This window comes from Neltuma alba, unplaced genomic scaffold (genome assembly GCF_004799145.2).
Source record: "Neltuma alba isolate B1F8T4 unplaced genomic scaffold, ASM479914v2 tig00013369_pilon, whole genome shotgun sequence".
Lineage (NCBI taxonomy): Eukaryota > Viridiplantae > Streptophyta > Magnoliopsida > Fabales > Fabaceae > Neltuma > Neltuma alba.
This window is the reverse complement of record NW_021637632.1, coordinates 1-21,074: the sequence shown is the minus strand read 5'-3', so window position 1 is coordinate 21,074 and position 21,074 is coordinate 1. Positions and strand designations below refer to the sequence as shown.

The 21,074-nt window shown below is 38.5% G+C and overlaps 4 protein-coding genes and 2 long non-coding RNA genes across 8 annotated transcripts; 5 read left to right on the top strand and 1 right to left on the bottom strand.

The window, feature by feature from the left end:
• Positions 1 to 228: 228 nt before the first annotated feature.
• LOC114736744 (uncharacterized) lies at positions 229 to 1,075 on the top strand. Of its 2 annotated transcripts, XR_003739371.1 has the most exons (3): positions 229 to 311; positions 397 to 606; positions 1,022 to 1,075. It is a non-coding gene; the product is annotated as an uncharacterized LOC114736744 (long non-coding RNA). The 2 variants fall into 2 exon arrangements; XR_003739372.1 differs by lacking the exon at positions 1,022 to 1,075 and having other exon boundaries at positions 397 to 765.
• Positions 1,076 to 1,077: 2 nt separating this feature from the next.
• On the top strand, positions 1,078 to 1,546 carry LOC114736743 (uncharacterized). The gene is made up of 2 exons (XR_003739370.1): positions 1,078 to 1,122; positions 1,226 to 1,546. It is a non-coding gene; the product is annotated as an uncharacterized LOC114736743 (long non-coding RNA).
• A 2,922-nt stretch (positions 1,547 to 4,468) lies between these two features.
• LOC114736738 (serine/threonine-protein kinase-like protein ACR4) lies at positions 4,469 to 7,638 on the top strand. Its single transcript, XM_028924609.1, is given in 3 exon segments — positions 4,469 to 4,537; positions 4,621 to 5,664; positions 5,667 to 7,638. Coding segments are annotated over 2 exon segments (2,754 nt in total). The 5' UTR covers positions 4,469 to 4,537; positions 4,621 to 4,676; the 3' UTR covers positions 7,433 to 7,638.
• A 1,618-nt stretch (positions 7,639 to 9,256) lies between these two features.
• Positions 9,257 to 10,563, top strand: LOC114736740 (tetrapyrrole-binding protein, chloroplastic). Its single transcript, XM_028924611.1, has one exon. It carries the CDS (start codon positions 9,374 to 9,376, stop codon positions 10,163 to 10,165), a length of 792 nt encoding a protein of 263 aa, XP_028780444.1. The 5' UTR covers positions 9,257 to 9,373; the 3' UTR covers positions 10,166 to 10,563.
• Positions 10,564 to 10,837: 274 nt separating this feature from the next.
• Positions 10,838 to 16,299, bottom strand: LOC114736741 (uncharacterized). 2 transcript variants are annotated; one of them, XM_028924613.1, is made up of 12 exons: positions 16,022 to 16,299; positions 15,285 to 15,361; positions 14,743 to 14,818; positions 14,588 to 14,660; positions 14,398 to 14,449; positions 14,076 to 14,137; positions 13,379 to 13,442; positions 12,515 to 12,575; positions 12,346 to 12,432; positions 11,918 to 12,011; positions 11,412 to 11,516; positions 10,838 to 11,143 (listed from the first exon to the last, which is right to left on the bottom strand). In XM_028924613.1, the coding sequence occupies exons 1-11, from the start codon at positions 16,108 to 16,110 to the stop codon at positions 11,424 to 11,426; spliced, it is 828 nt and encodes a 275-aa protein (XP_028780446.1). In that variant the 5' UTR covers positions 16,111 to 16,299; the 3' UTR covers positions 10,838 to 11,143; positions 11,412 to 11,423. The 2 variants fall into 2 exon arrangements, with proteins under 2 accessions (XP_028780446.1, XP_028780445.1); XM_028924612.1 differs by having other exon boundaries at positions 11,423 to 11,516; positions 16,022 to 16,298.
• Positions 16,300 to 17,614: 1,315 nt separating this feature from the next.
• On the top strand, positions 17,615 to 18,568 carry LOC114736739 (uncharacterized). Its single transcript, XM_028924610.1, has one exon. It carries the CDS (start codon positions 17,681 to 17,683, stop codon positions 18,071 to 18,073), a length of 393 nt encoding a protein of 130 aa, XP_028780443.1. The 5' UTR covers positions 17,615 to 17,680; the 3' UTR covers positions 18,074 to 18,568.
• The last annotated feature ends 2,506 nt before the right edge of the window (positions 18,569 to 21,074 follow it).

The following is a 21,074-nucleotide window of genomic DNA, read 5'->3' as shown; positions in this document are numbered from 1 at the left end:
TTCTTTGAGTGGTCCACTGTCTTGGTCTACTCCAAAAGCTGTGAAACGAACTTTTGACTTTTCGTGCTTGTGTATGTTGTGTTGGAGGAGGTGATTGGACATGTGTTTTGGGAAGGAAAAGAACAGAGTTATTTAAATATTTGCAAACCAAACATTCTTGTCCGGTGATCACCAGCAAGCTTGTTGTTTTGTTGCTCACGAAGTGCCTGATCTTTGTCTTCTTCTTTCTGGTGAATTTACTTGTTTAATATTTGAAACAACTGTCGTTTACAGGAGTTCGACAAGACTGTTAATGGAAGGGAGAGTTCAGAGTAATCCCTCATCTCAACAAAGTTTTCTAATGATATTTTGGCATTTACGAATTCGCTGGAGCTTATGATTGTGTAATTCTTTCAGATGTTCCCAGTTTGATGACCCACTTAAGTCTGGTCTAGTGTCTGATGATCAAGATTCTAAAGTGGAGCTTCAGAGAAAGAGGAAACGGAAAGATTCCAATGTTCAAGATTACAGTGCCGAACCTTTTACAAGGATATTAAGAAGCATGAAGGCACCTAGAAGATCCATACGGCTATTCTCCAAGTGGAAGGGGCCTTAGCTTTTCTTAATGTATGATTCCAGCATTAAAGTAGATTGTTTTAGGAAATGAAACTAGAACCTGAAAATAAAGAATACCTTCATTTTTTTGGTAAACAAGAGTACATTCAGTTTAATATCAGTGTTCATTTTCTTTAATAATGGTGAGAAAAATGCATCAAATTCAAATAATTTTGTTGTGCCTCCAAAATTGTTACTGTGCTTTGCTTCTTAAAATTCCCAATGTAGATTTGCCTTTAAGAACTGTTGTGTTTTTTGATTGTTAACTGTTCTGATAGGTTGACGACTTTTCTAGTGAACTGGGAAAAGCTATCTTGTTCACTTGCACTCTTACCCACACAAGCGTGTCCATGTTATTTACGGGCAAAATAATTAAAATTGTTTTGCTTGATGACTTTTTTGTCTCAAGTTTTGTTTTCCTTTCCAGTGAGTTCATAAGGAGCCTGCGGCCGCATATGATGGCATTGTTTCCTGACTTCTGAGAGTAGTAACCTGCTGTTTACGCAGTGGGAAAATGGCTTTCAGCAGGTACCACTGACCCCATCCCGGTTTCGAGAAGCACGTGGACATAATGAGCACGTGCATAAGTGAGATAAATAATTCATGAAATTGAGCTTCTATTTGTATTCAGGTTGTAAGATGGACTTGAGATATGCGTCTCTCATTCCAGTGTTGCTCCTCCTAAATCAGCCACCAGTCTATTTGCTTAGATGGGTCATGGTCACTATAGAATTTAACTCATGTTTGAAGCACACATAGATCAGAAAATTTATACAAAAAGCTTGTATTCCTCTCACAATTTTTGATCTTCTTGTCCTTCTGGCTTCGTCCTGCAGCCTTAGCTATTCTGTTGCCAAATTTCTGCTTGTGTTCATATAGATTTTGAGCAGAATTATACAAAATCCTCCTGCGTTGTACAAAAATCATGCAATAGTATTTTATTTTCAAAATATACAGAGATCTTGTGAAACAGATAGCTTTACTAGACTTTCTAGTTTTTTACTGAAGATGCAGAGGAGGGAGTACCAAGGCCTATGAGTAAGTTACCAAAGTGGCCGAAGTCATAATTGACAATGAGATGACCCCCGAGAGATGCTATTGCTGTCGGTGTCCAGCTTTTGGAACGCCCCGACGTCCAAGTGCAAACCCCCGTGTGCTGTGCTGCGGTGCTGCGGTGACCGTTGGTATTTGCTGCGCCGGGAGAGGGGTTGTTGGCGTCTCAGGTGGAGCAAAATGCACTGACGGCCATCAACGTCGCCCTCACCTTGTCCAACCCACAGTGCCTTGCTCACGCTCCCTTCCCCATTGATAAATGATATATGTTCTGCTTTCTCACGTGTACAGGCCACCTCGCTCTGTATCGTTATCAAATATTCAAATTTACGTCCTTTCCTCATTTACATCACCCTCTTACGGTCTTTCAATGTACAGATCAAGTTGCTACTGCAATTCAGTCTTCGCAAGCACCTCCTATTTCTTTTCTTCAAATCTGGCCTACCCCTGCTCTCATATTGTTTTTCTTCATTCGTCATTGCACTGAATTCCACATTGTTCTAGATTCAATGTTTGATGCTCTCACTATCTGTATACTTGGGGCATATTTCCATACCGAAGCCCAAGCAGGATAACTGTTTCGAGATGTAATTCACAAATCTTGAGTCTCCTTTGTTCTTGCTAGAAAGAATTCCCAATCACTGAGCTGAATTTACGACTTACTTAGTGTGCGCTGCAATCTCCTCTTTGCTTTCTTCACCGTTTACACTTTTGCCGACTCGTGAATCCGGCTCATTATTCATTCAACGGGGTTTGGACTATTTACGCCTTCACTTAGCTGACCCAAAAAAAGAGAACCCCTACTTGCCACGTGGCCTAAATCGATGCCCTGATGGAGCTCCCGTTTCTCAAGTAATTTTTCAACTAAAGTTAAAATGATCTCATCGAAGAAGTATTCGGGGACTCTGAAGGGAACATTATAAACGGAAAAAATGTTCACAGATAATTAAAAATAATATGCGTTGTTCATGAATCAAATAATATCCTTATTTAAAAAATCAGAATAGTTAATTGGTTGGCCCCAAGACTCTTTTTGGCACTAAAATTGACTTTTTTTTTTTCTGGGACAAATGAGGACAAGATTGACGGAGGAATCGGCATTAGAGAAGTGTGGTGTGCGTGGCCCAACCGGAGGAATAAAGTAGAAGCAGCACGGTTGACTAACATAGAATAAGAGAAGAGAAGGAAACAAATCCTGAAAATATGGCACAGACAATGGGATAGAGCAGCACAGAATGAATGTAATTGAACAGAACTCCCGTAAGCATGTGCATTTCCAGATCATCACGCCCAAGTCATGTGCCTCAGCATTGTAATGCAGTGTATTTTATTCTTAGCGTTCAGTTTGATCTTAAATATTAAATCTAAATATATTTTATTTATTATATTTATATATTTTTTTAAAATGATCTTTATAACAGTTACACGTGTTAAGTGTTTTATCAATAGTAGCTTTAGTTAATGGGTATTTTAGAAAAAATCATACTTATTTATTACAAATAACTAAATTTTTTAATTTATTTAAATTAGTCAACTAATTTTTATATTACACAACGAAGGGAGTAACAAAATACCTAGTAGTATAAACATTTATACCATATCAGACATAAAAAAACAGAGAAAGAAAAAGCAGCTACATTCAAGTGATTCAACCCCTCACCGCAGAGGAGGAAGAAGCCACCTTTCCCGTTTCGCGGGGCAAGGGGCAACCTCAAGTTATGGTGTTAACTGTCCCCAGGTTATTCACTCATCAATCAATATCAACAGTAAACCAAGATCTAACATGAAGCTTGCGTATTTAGTGGAGCATCACTCCAAGTAAACAACTTATGACCCAGATGCATATAATGAGGTTTTTAATGGCCCCTTCGCCAGAATTCAAAGCCCCATTTAACCCATTTGTCAACATCAGATGGTGGATAAGAGTGGGTTTCTTCACTCTGTGGTTCGATCCGAATGAGGAAACTATGGCCTTTTATAGACTAATGAAGCAACGGCAGTTTCTTTCACCCTCTCTAGTGGGAGACATGATGCTAACCATATCGTGAAGGCAATACTAAATGCAGTTAATTATCATTTAATACATGTGATTCCTGTTGCTATTTTTGTTCCTGCTTTCTCTCTGCCAGTGAAGTGTCATTAGTCAATCAGTGAATATTTAGGACGTTCATGGATCATTATCCCACGTCCATCGTCCGAATATAGGACATTGATTTTCTAATATATTTCTCCGAACGATGCATGCAATAAGGAGAAAAGATACAGAGACGAGCGATTGAACGATTGAAAAAAGAAGAACGTTTTTACGTGGCGCTGGAACGAATATAACGGAAAAAAACGTCATTGCACCAACTTCGGAAAGCAGAAATAAAATACGATTATAAGATCAAGGGAGCAAGGCAGAATTTAAAATGAAGTAGGGACGCAAGTGTTGTGTTGGGGCGTGTGTGAGAAGTGAGAAGTGAGAAGTGAGAAGCCCAGGAAGTAGTGCCGAGCCACTTTCGCAGCATATAGAGTAATAAAATTAGGGAGTGGTGGCTCAATGTGCAGTAATCCGGCATGAAATGATCAAACTGCATTAACTTCTCATTTAATGCCTACACCTACGCTCTGTCCATACATAGAAACAGCAGTTTCTGCCATTTAATGCCTTCTCTCTCCCCCCCTTTTCTTGCCTGCAACAGCAATGGTCTGCAACCACAACTACCTTCTCCAACCCATCTTTCTCTTTGAGTTCCTTTCAATCAATTCACCTCTTCACCATCATACCATGCAACTTAATGAACACTTCACAAAATCTGAATGTTTATAGAGATCCAATTATGATCCGGATAATGTCCGTTTCTTTATTCTTTTCAGAATCGTTGAAATTACTGGAGCTTTTTTGATGGTACGTTTTCTTTTGACTCTGAAGTGGGAAGCATAGTTTTCTCCACCTTGATTTCATCCTAAACCGGGTTTCTTACTGAGCAGCCTATACCGTCGGTGAAGGGTCCACCTTTTCTCACACAAAGGAGTGGCTCCGTAGCATGGGATTCTCAGTAAGACATTTCTTGATCTCCTTCTTGAATGTGATCCCATGGCAACCTCGGGTTTTCTTTGCCCTTTCAGTTTTTTTATCGTGTTCATGCTGGTCTGTTTCGGGTCTGGGTTCCATGTCTTCCATTGCCATATCTTACGGGGAAAAAGGTTCTGTCTTTTGCGGCCTGAGATCAGATGGGTCTCATACTGTGAACTGTTACGGATCAAACTCAGCCGTAGTCTATGGAATACCAACCCATTTCCCACTTTTGGGTCTAACCGCAGGTGATGGCTTTGTATGTGGACTCCTAATGGATACTTTCCAACCTTACTGTTGGGGTAGTAGTGGCTACATCGAAATGGGTGTTCCACAACCTATGACGAAAGGAGCAGAGTATCTAGAAATCAGTGCTGGGGATTATCATGTTTGTGGATTAAGGAAACCCTTGACAGGAAGACAGAGAAATATTTCTCTTGTCGATTGTTGGGGATACAACATGACCCAGAACCATGTTTTTGATGGCCAGATTCAATCTATATCGGCAGGCTCTGAATTCAACTGTGGCTTATTTTCCCAGAACAGAACAGTCTTCTGCTGGGGCGATGATACTAGTAGCAGAGTAATCAGCTTAGTTCCTAAAGATAAGAAGTTCCAGAAAATTTCTGCAGGTGGATTTCATGTGTGTGGAATTTTAGAAGGGGTGAATTCCAGAACTATTTGTTGGGGAAGGAGCTTGGGCATTGAGGAAGAAATTGTGGTGAAACGTTCTGGTCAAGGCAACGTTGATTTGGCTCCAAATGAACCTATGCTTTCTGTTGTGGGCGGAAGATTTCATGCTTGTGGTATCAAAAGTAATGATCATGGGGTGATTTGCTGGGGTTTTACTATCAAGGGAAGTACCCCAGTTCCAAGTGGGATTAAGGTGTTCGAGATTGCTGCTGGAAACTATTTTACGTGTGGAATACTTGCTCAGAAATCTCTTCTTCCTTCTTGCTGGGTGTTGGCTTCCCTACTTCTCTACCATTAGCTGTCTCTCCTGGGCAATGCCAGCCTAATCCATGTCCTCCTGGTTTCTATGAAATTGAACAGCAAAAGGGTCTTTGCAAGTCCTCTGATTCTCGCTTTTGCATGCCATGCAGTGGAGCTTGTCCTGCTGACATGTATCAGAAAAGTGAGTGCAATTATACATCTGACAGACAATGTGAATACAATTGTTCTAGTTGTTCCTCCCTTGAATGCTTCTCCAATTGCTCTGTTTCAGATTCCAATGCTAATATGGCGAAGAAAGATGAGAAATTTTGGTCTTTGCAATTGCCGGTGATGATCGCTGAGATTGCTTTTGCTGTCTTCTTTGTTAGTCTTGTGACCTTAATTTCTGTTTTATATGTTCGCTACAAGCTACGAGGTTGTAGGTGTTCCATAGAAGGATCAAACGTGAAGAAACTTCATGGTAGCAACTCTTCCCTCCAAAAAGAGAACAGCAAAATCAGTCCAGACTTAGAGGAGCTCAAAATCAGGAGGGCTCAAACATTTAACTATGAGGAACTTGAAAGAGCAACAGGCGGGTTCAAAGAAGAATCCATAGTTGGTAAAGGAAGCTTTTCGTGTGTATTCAAAGGAGTGTTAAAAGATGGGACTGTCGTAGCAGTTAAAAGGGCCATAATGTCTCCCAACATGCAAAAGAATTCCAAAGAGTTTCATACAGAACTTGACTTACTTTCCAGGTTGAACCATGCCCATTTACTCAACCTGCTAGGGTATTGTGAAGAAGGCGGAGAAAGGCTTCTTGTTTATGAGTTCATGGCGCATGGCTCCTTGCACCAACATCTCCATGGGAAAAACAAGGCCTCCAAAGAACAGTTGGATTGGGTTAGAAGAGTAACAATTGCAGTTCAAGCAGCTAGAGGAATTGAATATTTGCATGGCTATGCCTGCCCACCTGTGATCCACAGAGACATCAAATCTTCAAATATCCTCATTGATGAAGAACACAATGCCAGAGTTTCTGATTTTGGCTTGTCATTACTGGGTCCAGCTGATAGCAGCTCCCCCTTGGCTGAACTACCTGCGGGAACGCTTGGCTATCTTGATCCTGAATATTACAGACTTCATTATCTTACCACGAAATCTGATGTATATAGCTTTGGCGTGCTGCTCTTGGAAATTCTGAGCGGCAGAAAAGCCATTGACATGCAATACGAAGAAGGTAACATAGTTGAATGGGCCGTGCCGTTGATTAAGGCGGGAGACATCACGGCAATTTTAGACCCAGTTCTAAAACCTCCTCCTGATCTCGAAGCCTTGAAAAGGATTGCAAACGTGGCCTGTAAATGCGTGAGGATGAGAGGGAAAGAGAGGCCATCAATGGACAAAGTGACAACTACTTTGGAGCGAGCTCTTGCACAACTAATGGGAAGTCCAAGCAACGAGCAGCCAATTTTGCCCACCGAAGTGGTGCTGGGGAGTAACAGATTACACAAGAAATCGTCTCAAAGATCTTCCAACAAGTCAACTTCAGAAACGGACGTGGGGGAAGCTGAGGATCAAGGATTCGAGTTCAGAGCACCGTCGTGGATCACTTTTCCAAGTGTTACTTCTTCTCAGAGAAGGAAATCGTCGGTGTCAGAGGGGGATGTGGATGGGAAAAATGCAGAAGTGAAGAACTTGGGGAACGTGGGTGGTGGCGACGTTTTGAGGAGTCTAGAGGAAGAGATTGGACCTGCTTCTCCTCAGGAGAGGCTGTTTTTGCAGCACAACTTCTGAGATTAATTTGAGTATCAATTCTCACTGGCGAAGCAAATCCATCGTGTGTATCTGGTTTCTGTGTTTCATTCTCAATTACGTTTCATTTATACAGATCATTGGATGAGACGCTGTAAAAACGTGGTGGTCAAGTAAAGCCATGGACGGTTCCACTGTATTGCCACGCTACGTTAAATTGAGTATTTGGAAATTTTCTCGTGTAGTAAGATCATGTGCAACAGTTTGAGGGTGAATACGTTTTTGACAATTTGGTAGGCAGATTGAAGTCATCATCCATATTTATAATTGACACCAAAGTGACTGCGATTTTGATGTTTGGATTGAACGGCTTTGCACTATCTCATATCAACCGCGAAAAATGGGAGGAAGATAAAAAACCATGCGGTCACGTAACAAGAAAAAGACATGGGATTAACGCTCTTAAACGCGGATGCATTTTATCAAAACAGTGACGATAATATTTTGTTGCGGCGTGATTGAGCCGAAGCTCTATGTTTTGGCTTCAAAGTGATTGCTTACATGATCTTCTCTTATTGCTGCCTCTAATTCTGATATTCGTGCCGATAGGGTGGAGATATCATCCAAGAAATCAAACAAGTTTTCCAAAAGGACTGAGAGGTGCATTTGTTTCATTTGAGGAGAAACCATAACGTGGAAGTGGACTGTCTTGCTAAGAAAGTATATCTCTTTTGTCTTTTTTTTTTTGAATTCCAACAGAAATATTACTCAATAGACAGATATAAACTAATTTGGCCCATTTTGTCTTTTGGGAAAATTACACTCAGGTCCCACATAGCACAATTAATATCAAAAAGGTCCCTTGAAATCGCGAAATGATTCTGAAGTCCCTAGGGACCTGTGTGTAATTAATTCTAATTGTGAAATTACGTAGTTACCCCTGTTAATTTGAACCTATTTACAACCTCAACAGTGGCTGTTAACAACCCGAGAAGAGGTGGTTAACAACCTCAACAACGCCCTTGGCATTCCACAGAGTGAGTTGTCATGAGCACTGCCGGGGTTGTCAATCACGTCTTCTCGGGTTGTTAACAGCCACTGTTGAGATTGTAAACGAATTGCTGCAATAAAATTAGAACCTATTTACAACATCAACAGTGGCTGTTAACAACCCGAGAAGAGGTAGTTAACAACCTCAACAACACCCCTGGCATTCCATAGAGTGAGTTGTCATGAGCACTGCCGAGGTTGTCAATCACGTCTTCTCGGGTTGTTAACAGCCACTGTTGAGATTGTAAACGAATTGTTGTAATAAAATTAACAGGGGTAAGTAGGTAATTTCACAATTAGAATTAATTACACACAGGTCCCTGGGGACTTCAGAATCATTTCGCGATTTCGTGAGACCTTTTTGATATTAATTGTACTCTGTGGGACCTAAGTGTAATTTTCCCTTGTCTTTTTTCTTTCTATGTAAAAAAGAGAGCATGGGTTCAGTTCACTTGGTTTGAATGTTTTGACCAAAAAGGGCAGATGAGAGAGTAATTGACTTACTTTTTAAAGAAGATATCAGTAGGAGTGTCTTGGTTTGTCTCTAGTTCAAGTTTTTCTTGTCACTTTTATTAAAAAAAGAAGAGGAAGCAGGTATCGAATTATCGTTATTATGAATTTATTTTGTTGTCCATTACTAATAAGTTTCGGTTTCAGTTGAATTCTGTAGCAAACCAAAAAAGAGGAAGAAAATAAAACTAGTGATTTAACAATGGCGAAAGGGACAGGGAGAGAGGGAGATAGGGTGGGGGTAGTGATCAAACCTCACCCGGAGGGAGCCAATGAAAAACTCGTATTATATTGCTTTTGATGAGCCTTTTTTCCTCCTCCTCTTCACATGTTCCTTATCTCTCTCACAATCTCACTCCATCCTCCATACCCCCATCAAAATTTCCTCTTTTCACTCCCCAACTCCGTCTCTCTTCTCGTCTAATGGCTTCCACTAACTCTCTCCACTCCATCCGCCACCGTCACCACCACCACCATAATCTTCCCCACCGCCACCATTCCTCTTCCATTCTCTCTTCCCCGCTCTTCCCCAAAACCATCACCTTCAACTCCTCTGCCTCTCTCTCCTCTTCTTCCACCACCACCACTATCGCCTTCTCTCTCTCCCCCGTCACCTCTTCCTCCACTTCCACCACTCAACCCCTCTCCTTCGACCAACTCCGTCTCCACCTCGCAGCCGGTGACTTCCGCCAAGCCGACGAAGAGACTCGCCGCCTCCTCATCGTTCTCGCCGGCGACGCTGCTCAGAAGCGCGGCTACATCTTCTTCTCTGAGGTCCAATTTATCTCTGAAACTGAACTCAAAACCATAGATGCACTCTGGAGGCAATACAGCGATAACAAGTTCGGGTACAGCGTGCAGAAGAGGATATTTGAGAAAACAGAGAGGGACTTCACCAAGTTTTTCCTCAAGGTTGGTTGGATGAAGAAGCTCAACACGGAGGTGGAACAATACAATTACAGGTCTTTTCCCACTGAGTTCATTTGGGAACTCAATGATGACACCCCTGAGGGTCACTTGCCTCTCACCAATGCCTTGAGAGGGATACAGTTGCTTGGCAGCATTCTCGGCCATCCAGCCTTCAGTGCTGCAGAGGAGGAAGATGACGTTGAGGACACAGCAAGCGATAAAGGGTCACCCAGTGGAGTCAAGGATAAGGAGGCTGTGTCGAAGCCATTCACTAAGAGAATCTTCAAACCAGATTATAGCTTCTGATTAGTTATGAGGAGAGCTATACCGGTCACCATACACCCGCTAAGTACACACAAATTAAATTAATAGAACTTGGGTATCCATATCAATTAATTTATTAATGAAAGCTGTTGCTAGATTGTATTGTACCTTTTCTGTTTTTTCCCCCTCTTCTGTCTTCATTATTCAAAAATGCCTATCTTCCTCCATTATCGAAAGGCATCAATGGCGAAGAGAGGCATCGATATCTTTTTTTCTCCTTTTATAGAGGAGTCTAGTGGTGAAAGTGGAAACACAAGGCGCGAATCTATAATGAGACAGGGTATTATTCAATGTGCAAATGAACGTACAAAGGCGAAGCCTGCCTTCTTGTTTTTATTACAGTTGCGATTATAACGGATGCTAACTGTGTTGCTCTTGAACCCTACGTTACCGATGATAGGGCGATGAGTGCCAGGACAAGGTGGGGATCCGCAGATCTCTCTCGTATCTTAATTTTGGCTCCGACTTTTGTTCATGAATCCCTTGTGTTTCAATATGCAATTCAGTCATGATCCATAAATGGGCTTCTTTCCAACCCTATTTAAGAGCAACACTGACGTACTGAGTTACTTCCTTTGGTGGTAACATCAAGACCCGGGCCTTCCGTTTCCTGTAATCCTGTCTCAATCTGATTGACAAGTGAACATAGCCAAAGGTCTGAAAATAATATATATCCCATCCATTTAAAATGTTTTGCCATGTTGAAAGGTTCACGAATGGGTCAGATGCAACTTCAACCAGATAATGATTTACAAAACAGATTATAGATACATTGACCATCTACCCTGCTGTTGTATTTCTTTTCCACCCGTTAAAAACCTAAAATAACAGCCCCCAGAACTATCGCTGAAGAGAAGATAAAAAAAATTTCATCATAGCTGACAGCATGGGCGGTTTTTGATCAATGTAGTTGTAGTTTACAAGACCCATGGCAGAAACCGGATGCGAACTCCTCCAGCCCTGCAATAAACAGCAAAGAGATAAATTTTATTGCAGAACATGTAGAGTTGGAAATTTTCTCTCAAATGTATAGCATGCCTGACTACCCGGTCTTGACAAAAGAAAAGAGGAAAACAATGTAAGCCATGCGTGCTTTGACCATAGTTTCCAGTACGAAAGAATTTTATAGCTCATAGCTCCTGTACTATTCATGCAGTTTTTGCCGTTCATAGTGATGAGAGTTTTTTGAACAAAACTTGGTTAAATTGCAGGAGTTCCAATGACTTGCCAGGTGCTTACACTATGCACAGGGGCACAGTCTCCTTGTATGCTGATGCGCACCATCACAAGAAAGCGTTGATTGTGCTTGAGTGTACAAACATGATCCTGGATTCTGAAAATAACAGGAAACAACTATTGATTAATATAGTTCATCTCACTTGATATAACTTCCGCCTTGTTTTCCGAATCTTGAAACAATTTACGTTTTGTCACATGGACGACCAAACCCAGAAATTACTGATGAAACAACGAAATAGTAGGGTTCAAGGTCCACAAAGCCATGGAAATTCTCGGAATAATCCATCAATCACCTCTTTTAGTAAATTGTAACATATGCATTTTATGACAACAGGAGGTACAGGACCATAACACTTCAACCTATGTTATATAAACATATAATTATCTGAGTGTACCGTTCCTGTCTGTTTCTGCAACCTAACTAGCCTCTTGTCATAGATCAGGCATTATTCCAATTCAAAACACTAAATTTTCAGAGCATAATTCAATTATTACCAAATGCTTTGGAGCATCATGAACCACTTCAGCAGGTTGATCTGTTCCTATACTTGCTAAGCAAGCTCCCTTGCAAGTCATATATTTCTGCATGCTGCCAGGGGAAAAAATAAAAAGGACTAGTCTATAACAGCATGATATGAAAAGAAAAGCAAACAAATATCTCCAATTTCAATGCTAGTATGACATTCCTTCTTTGCTCAATGCATCATCCACGGCATGGTGGTATTAACAACAGAAGGGATTGGAGATAATTTGTCAAACTTAAAATTGAAAATTGACAATTCTTATCATTGTAAATATGGTCTCGTATAATTACATTAGACATTAGACATCTCAGGCACAGTAGAAATAGAATACAGGGTAGACAATGCCATCAAAATATATCCACAACACAATGTAAAACATAAAGCTCCAGCTCCACTTACATGTCACATTGGTTAAGCACCACTAGCTTATTTGCGACACACGATTGCCCTCTTAACTTGCAAACTGAGTCACATGATTCACCCTGCCTGTCAAACAAGCGATATGAAGTTACAACAAGAAGCAGCAAAGAGTTAAACTGAATGGAACCCCAAAAAAAGAAAAGGTTACCTTCCAACAACAACACTAATGCCATTCAATCTTGCCTCTGGGAGCATGCTATTTATTCCAGCTTTAAAACGAGGAGAAAGAACATTTAATACACACATATATGTAGCTGTAAAATGCACAAAATGATGTATTTGTAGCAAGACAGTAAAAGCCTTTCATCACAAAACCAGCATATAAATTGAATCTACAAAAATAGAAACGCCAAAAAAAGACTTCCTTAATTGAAATTCTGAAAGTTTTTCCGAACACTTATTTTTGTCTCTCGCATCTCCAAAAGGTGCAACAAACTAGTTCCACTTAACAGACCCCACTTTGTAAATGCTTGTATAACTAGAAATGAGAGGGATGGAGGACGAGAAAAACAAGCAATATATCAAGATGTGGACCTTGTCTTGGTATGTTATCTAATCCAATCATCACCTCTCTTCCCGTAATTTGCTCCTCTACCAAATGCACCATTCATTTAAGCCACTTCCTTTTTACAACTTGGCTTAGGAACCAATTTAGGCAATAATCTAACAATTGCACAGGTGATGTAAACGGAAATTCAGTGTATTCAAATGTAAATTGCAAAGAACAATCCAACTAAAAAGTTTAAGGATAGAAAGCTTTTACTTCTCCAGGAATTTATTAATAACCCAACTCAATTTGTAACCATATTGTAGTTCATGTTTATCCTGGGTCTCTCTGTACTGGCGGATACCAAAGGTTTAATGTTAGGTAATTGTGGGTGAAAACTAAATCTGTAACTTTGTAGGTCAAGATATAAGCAGCCTAACAGAACAAAAAGGCACCGGAAAATATTACAAACTCCTATAAGGGTCTTATATTTAGGACCGGAGGAGTATTCTTCTGCAGACTTACCGGAGGAATTTGATGGCAGAAGAAAACAGTGATGGAAGTCACTGAGATAGGCATTTTCATGAACCTGAAAAATATAAGAACTTGATTTTGATATGAGACAGCCAGAAACTATCTCCTTCAAATAAAGCCAGACACTATCAAAACATTTAGTATCAAATTATTTCCATTTTTCCTCATTAGATCTGAGCTACAAGGTAAGCAAAAGAAGCAGACAGACTGTTTGTAAAAAGGACATTTGTTATTCTTCAGTCACTTAAAAATTTCATAGACATATAAATTCCTATTATTCTTCCACATGCCTCGAACACTAATAACCGTTCTCTGACTTCTTTAGGCATGCATGTCCAAAAGTAGGTTTATATACCTCAGTAATTACAATTTGTGAAAATATCAGACAACACAATTTAATTAACTGTGAATAACAAACTACTGAAACTGCTTGTTAAGTATATGCAGACGGGAAACAGTAAACTCTTTCCTTATGAATGCCCAAAACTAGACTTAGTTGTAGGGCCTTCACGCGCTTTTGTCAAAAGGACAAGTCACCAAAACAGGTTTTGTCCACATCATCGCAAACTTGCTAAAGAGGCACCATATACTTCACAAAACGTATAATAGGGTTACAAGAAATCAACATATAACTTCAAGATTTGAATACATCAACAGCTCAATAGCAGGATCACAGAAGCATACTCACCACACTCTCAGAACTATGACGGCATCTCCCAGCACAGTAGTCAAAAACACTTGCATAAGCCCCTGCCAATTATCAAATGGGAGTAAATGTGTTTTACACGCACACACACACATCTACGATTTAGAAGAATCATAGCCATCTAAGAACATTGGGAATTGCCAAGCAACGACTTAAAAACTGAAAAAAAAAAAAACCTCATTGCTTATGCTTATCAAGGGCTGTATGCAGCATTATTATAATAAATATCTCCCTCATCAAAGCAAGTATCTCAGGGCGATAATCACCCCAATGCTCTTTCAAGAAAAGGTTATAGAAACTTTACTTGCAGAGGCTGGCTTCGCAATCTTCACCTTCAATGCATCTTCCTTATTTGTCTGTTCAACAAAATCTATCCACACTTACTCCTTTCTCCAATTGCAATAAGGGAATGAGAGCCAAAAAAAAAAAAGGGCAAAAACAAAAACAAAAGAAAGGAAACTAAGACAGGAAGAGAGCAGCATGTAAGGAATTACCCGTGCAGGATTCAAGCAGCATGAAACGCAATATTCATAAGAGTTGCAACATTGTGAAAGAAGATTGCATCCTCTGCAAATAATACCAATGACACCCTGCTAATAGAAAATTCTCATGAAAGCAAGCAGTTTGCAATGTTTTGAGAAGAACTCACTGACAAGAGAATTTCTCCCCAATTTCAGGGCAGCAACGAGACTGTGAATCAACAGATAGAGCATTACACACATAACCTACAAAAGCAAAAAAAATCAGTTTATGTCAGGGTAAGTGAAAGACATAATCAACCAGATAAGTCAAAGATTGCAGGAATTTGCATGCATTAAAACAAAAGTAAAGAGTTTCATGTTGTTGAACACAGAACCATGTAAAGAAGCCCAATTTGAAATCTGGTTATGCTATATTTTTGGAGAAGACAGCAGATGAGCAAACATGACATGCTAGCAGAAATTAAAAGGCTACACAGACGATCACGCAATGCACATCAACCATCTAATTCCATGTCTAGTGGTGTATGATATCACTAATTATGAAAAAAGTTGGTGCATAATGGAAAAGGATCGGCCATAACTCATAAGTAACCTTACACATCATCATGCATGAAATTTAATGGACTCGCTTGATATATTGATGATGCTTGTCGCAGCAACAAAATAATATCATATAGAGATCGATGTGATCACAGAAGGAAAAGCTCACCGTTGTCGTCAGAAAGAAGGTATCGTCCTTGGACAGTAGTTTCGCATTGACGTACGACTTGAAACCCAATATCCTTCCTACCGCATTAGGTTGTAACAAGACCATTAAAAAAAGAGGACGATATCAGCATGGAAGGAATTTGCCTCCGCTACATAAGAGGGAGGGGGGAAAGCTATTCAAGCTAGGCATAACAATCAACTCAAGGCAAATATGCAACAAAAATGAGAGATTAGACAGTCAGTATGTTCTCCTTTTATCTCCACTGTTTATGAAGCAGACTCCCTCAATAATTTAACATGCAGAGCAGGTAAAGAAAGAGCAGAGTAAGGTTAAGATAAAAATAATTCCCCATAACTAATTCATCAAATTCATTTCCCAGAAGATCTGAAAAGTACTCAAGGATATCTCAAAATAAAGCAACATTTAAAATAATTAGAAAGAAAACTATGCGAATAGATTTGCACGAGCACCAAGACATTGCAATCATTTCCAAAATCATGAGCTTTTTTTTTTTCGCCATGACATTCATGAAATTTGGTTTGACCAAGAATAAAGATTTCAAATTGGATATAAAAAACTGTCAAATTGAAAATTTATACATAAATCTCAGAAATTGTCCATTTGAAAATTAGGAGCAACTTATCATCTCATTCTGGATTCTCAGTATCGCAAAAAGAACTTTTTTATTTCAAAAAAGAAAGTAACGCATAACAAGTACATCATACCAATTCGGTTACCTGATTGCAGTAGTTCTTAATGAGAACTGAAAGATCAATATATGCACCAGTATCCAGGGCAAGTGCAGCCAAGATGTAGAGATTCCCATGCGGAACAATCAGAAGTTGTAAATAAAAATCGGAACTTTAATTTCAAAAGAGTGTCAGAATGGCAATGTCCCCAGCCTTCCTTGAGCGAGGTTCGCTTACACCCAGCCTCTCCGCGATTCTTTTATGTGATTACTACTCCGAAGTCCGAACAGGATCAAGCCCATGTCTGGTGGCGCGAGCACTTGTGCTGGGTCCTGCTATGATAATAACTGAAGACGGAAGGGTGAAATTGTAAGAGGACATTTTGCTTTTCCGTTTCCCTCGGTTTCCTTAGAGCGGCTTCTGGAAAAAAAAAAATTTTAAATTTAAATTTAAATTTAAATTCAAATTAAAAATAATTATAAAAATATATTAGGATTTATTTTTTAAATATCACCAATTATTATTAGAGTGTAGTAAATAAGAATGATTTAAAAATTTAAATTTTAAAAGTTTCTTTAATTCAGATTTCAATTTTTTCATGCTAAAAAATTAGAAAAAAATCATGCCAACAGACAAAATCCAAAATCATATTTTCAAAATAATCTTTTATTAGTTTTTTTTAACCAACAACAAAAACATGGAAATCAGCAAACTACAATAGGAAACACACTATTCTTTTTTAAAAAATTGAGCTAAAACATACTTTTGATTCTTTAGCTTTACATAAAGTTTTAATTTGATTTTTTAATTTTAAAAAGTAAACTTTTAGTTCTCTAACTCTAGAATCGTCAACAAAAAATAGTGATATTAAAATTTTAAATGATAATAAAACATTATCAAATGTTATAATATTAAATTTAATTTTCAAAATAATTATGATTGTTACAAAAAATATCATTTAATATTAATAATTTTAGAGTTAAATAACTAAAAGTATATTTTTTAAAATTAAGGGATTAAACTGAAACCTTACATAAAGTTAAAGAACCAAATATATACTTTAGTCTAAAAATTATTATAAAGATTTTTTATTTTAAAAATATACACTTTTTTCTAAAATAGGGAATGTATCCAATTATCAATGTTGTTTAGTATTTTTTTGTCCTTGATATAAGGCAGCTGATTATTTTAGAGAGATTAAACAAGTTAATTAAATTAGTTATTTATAGTAAATAGATGTTATATTTTCTAAAATATCCTTATTAAACATATGTGTTTGAATTATAAATTGATAATAACTATTTTAACACATGTAATTATTATAAAATTACTTGAAAACAAAATAAATAAAAAGTAGACCGGAGTCTTATAAAACACTAAATTAAAAGCTAACCTAATTTCTATGTTAAAGATCTGCATTACCTTGTAAAGCTTATTGGAAGGAATAATTATTATAATTGGCACATATTGCATGTTTGCCACCACAATAATATTATCAATTTCAATAAAGGTGCAACATTCTAAATTGATCATAAGCAATGATAACGAGAAGATTGAAGTTTGTTATTTTTATTCTGGTCTTTCAGGGATCCGACCATTAAAAAGTGGGGGTGTCAGTCTGTCAGAGGTCGGACTCCGGAGGCGAAGCCCGTAACTCGAATGCGTGCTTGAGCCTTGATGGCTTGAGGATATGCCTCGGCACAGAAGATGGCCGCCACCTGCTATCGCCACAACTACTTTCTGCGGCTGGTTCTATCTTGCCGGAAAATCACAGCCCAGGTCACTAATACTTCGACATCATCCATCATAGCCATGGCTTCATCTTCCGAGCAAGAATTCGTTGCCCATTACCGTGCCAAACTCAATCGCTTTCCCAGATCCCATCACTTTTGGGACGCCAAGATCGCCTCTCGGGTCGGCGAGAAGCTAGGGTTCCGCCTCAAAGAAATTGGGGTCAACGCGGTGGAAATTGACGTTCTTGAAGAGCAATCCCGGCCGGTTCATTATCGAATGATGGTCTTACCGCTGTTCGACTCCGTCAAACGTGCCGGTGTGGAGGTTGCCGGAGTCGACAGATTGCCTGGTGGCTTACGACCATGAGTAAGTTTTTTTTTTTTGGGTAAAAATTTGGGGCGTTGTTTTTGGGATTTCAACTAGATAGCGTCGCTGTAGAAACTAAAAGTGGTGAGGTTATTTTTCGTTTCAAAATTTTAAGAGTAGGATATTCAAAATAATTTGGAAATTAATTGTGAAAGATTAGATAGCAACACTTTTCGTTTGGATGTTTCGTTCAACAATTCGGAAATTTCAAATAACAAAAGGGGGGAGGGGAGCGGTTGGATGATTTGTTTTAAAAGCACATGATCATAGTCTTGGACCAATTATTCACATTGAACACAGAAAGTTGTGGGAGTGTGCAGAGAGTCTATCGGAATCTTTAAGGCTCTGACAGCTGCAGGAAAGAGTTACCTTGCTGAGGCATTAGAGATAAGTGATCAGTCAGAAAGTGTTTTTATCTCAAACTACTGCTAGTTTCATATGATTTCATTTTGTATTAGATAAACATCTGGGTCAAGCTTCGTTCTTTTCTTACCATATCTATCCAAGTTTCGAAAGTGTCGGGGTTACTCTCGACAAATGAGTTTTTTTTTTTTTTTGGGGGGGGGGGTTTGAAAAATGGGGGAATTACCGGATTAGAATCCCCATCCCCCTAGACAAATGATTTTTCACTTCAAGAGGTTGCTGTGGGGACAATTTTTAGTTATGTTAGTTATGCGTGACGGATGTTGTTTTGTTCATTATTGGCCTAAAGAAAGATATCATTCTGTTTATCTGTCCTTCCTTCTCCTCAAGGAAGAGACGCAATCACAAAGCCACAGGCCATATTATGACAAACGACGATACCAATGTAGAAGTACTAATAATGTATCTGTGGAAACGGGCCCGAAGACTTTCTTCCAAACCCGGATTCCGATCTACTGTTATTTCCAGTATTTTTTTCCCATCATGAACGAAAAAATTGACTAATGATAATCGTGCTTCGGGCGCTTCCTCAAACTCTGACGAGAAAAGATGGTTTAGACTTTGTGTTGGTGGAAGTGGTGAAGACATGTGTTTCCGGTGCTCAGACATTAATGTCGGATAACTCTGCTCCTTCCTCCTATATTGAATACTCGATTGCTGTAGTTTTTTGTTTGGATTTTTATTCCTGCAATAACCAGGGGAACAAAGGTTGAAGCAGGTTCTCAAGTTCAATAACGAAGTTAAGTTTACAAAACGCATTTCCCTAATCTAGCATGTTTGGCTTCCTCCTAAAGCATGTTTCACAAACATAATTCTTTCTCAAGCGCCAGTTCCCCTCAATGCAACTTGAACGTGCTTTCCTGTTGGACTTTAATGAGGGAAGCCACATTTGTAGCAGCCAATCGATACACCCGGTTGTGAATGCAAAACAAAGAACGGCTTCGCCAATTTAACTTGCTAAGATTGAAGCGCTGGGACAAGAGAAATCAACAACCCCCATCAATTGAAAAATAAAGTAGAAGCATGGATCACGTTACATTAAACTTTTAACAAATCATATATTTGTTCAAACCGAGTTTTGCAAACTTTAAACTAAACAAAATGATCAAGGTTAAAACAAGGAGAAAAGTACCGCTGCTGCTCTTTATTATAAGAATTTATTGCATGTTTCGTGATATAACATGTTTTATTTAAAATATTTAATTTTTTCCATATTTCCAAGGAACTATAAAGCTATTAGTGGTAGTAGTGGTAGTTGTAGTTGTGATAGTAATCATGGTAGTGGTCGTGGTATAGTTCAGAGAAGATCATCTAATCTCATAACTTTGACCGAACAAATAAACCCGAAAGGTTTTCACTCCAACTTGAGTTGAAGGCTGATCCAAAGTTTTTTTCCTCTTTTGGAAAATTAACCCATATTTTTTAATATTTAAATTAAAACAATGTAAGAAAAAAAATTTGTTTGGAAAATTAAGGTATATTTTTTTTAATATTTAAAATAAAACAATGTCTTATATATTTTAAATCTTGAACATTTAACTGTCACTTTTAATTATAAAAAATGATAAGCATATGAAAGCTTTTGGGCAAATATATTCTCAAAATTAGAATTGTGTCATAGAATTAATTTCGGTGAAAAAAATGATTTACCAAATGAACTAGGTAACGAGTTGAGGAAAAGGGTGGGAGGGAAAAGGAACATTCATAAAAGTCAAAAGAGCAAAGGGTTAAGGAACTTTATTTTATCCACTAAAAAAAGTAACTACCGTTTGTATCCGTTATACCGTTTCTAGAGTCAAAAGACCCTTGATTTTCGGGACAGTCAGATTCTTTTGTCATTTGTCACTACGAGATGAAGCTTTTTTGGCCAACACTACGAGATCAAGCTACAAAATTGGAAATCATATAAACACACTTATATATTGGTTGGCCAAATATATGAATCAGAAATTTTCTTTGACAATGAGACTTTCTATACGTTGCTCACATTGTATTTTATTCCTTTTTTATACATAAACTGTATTTTATTCAAATGTTATTTTCCATATTAATGTCCGGCTCAAACAAACAAACGGCGGGGAGAGGGTTGCTGAAGCCTAAAGTCCGAAGGTGGCGCTGTTATTATTTCCTCGTTCAGTTCCATGGAATTTTGATAAAATTGGCAATTGACTGGATTTGTGTTGTCTGGTGGTTTTCTCTTCTGACATCATGGCTTTTTCTCTTGTCGTGGTCGTTGTTGGAGATGCTTAATTTTGCGAAGGAATAGTATTTATATAATTCGAATGGGGGCGTGTTCTATTCTTGCTTGGGAGCTTTTTTTTGTTTTTGGGGGATTTTGGTTGCAATTCAGTATAATGTTAATCTCCTTTTTATTCTAAAACCTTGAAATCGTTTTTCTCGGAATTCTTTGACCATCGCTTTATGATAACTTTGAAGAAATATATGGGCTGCGGATATTCACTCCAACTGATGATTTCTGGAAGGACCATGTTGACTGAAGTCCCGGAAGTAATAGAAACTATGGTGGTGGAGCCGCTTTTTAACTCTATTCTTAATGAATTTGCAGGTAGTGCTTGTA

Bases quoted from the DNA above. Each gene is read 5' to 3' on its own strand.
- LOC114736741 (XM_028924613.1), bottom strand. From the start codon at position 16,110: ATGGGAATCTCTACATCTTGGCTGCACTTGCCCTGGATACTGGTGCAT. The intron at 14,661-14,742 runs GTGAGTTCTTCT...TATTATTTGCAG, and splicing joins GGGGAGAAATTCTCTTGTCA to AGGATGCAATCTTCTTTCAC. The intron at 12,012-12,345 runs GTAAGTGGAGCT...TTCCCCTGGCAG, and splicing joins GTGCTTAACCAATGTGACAT to CATGCAGAAATATATGACTT.
- LOC114736740 (XM_028924611.1), top strand. From the start codon at position 9,374: ATGGCTTCCACTAACTCTCTCCACTCCATCCGCCACCGTCACCACCAC.
- LOC114736739 (XM_028924610.1), top strand. From the start codon at position 17,681: ATGGCCGCCACCTGCTATCGCCACAACTACTTTCTGCGGCTGGTTCTA.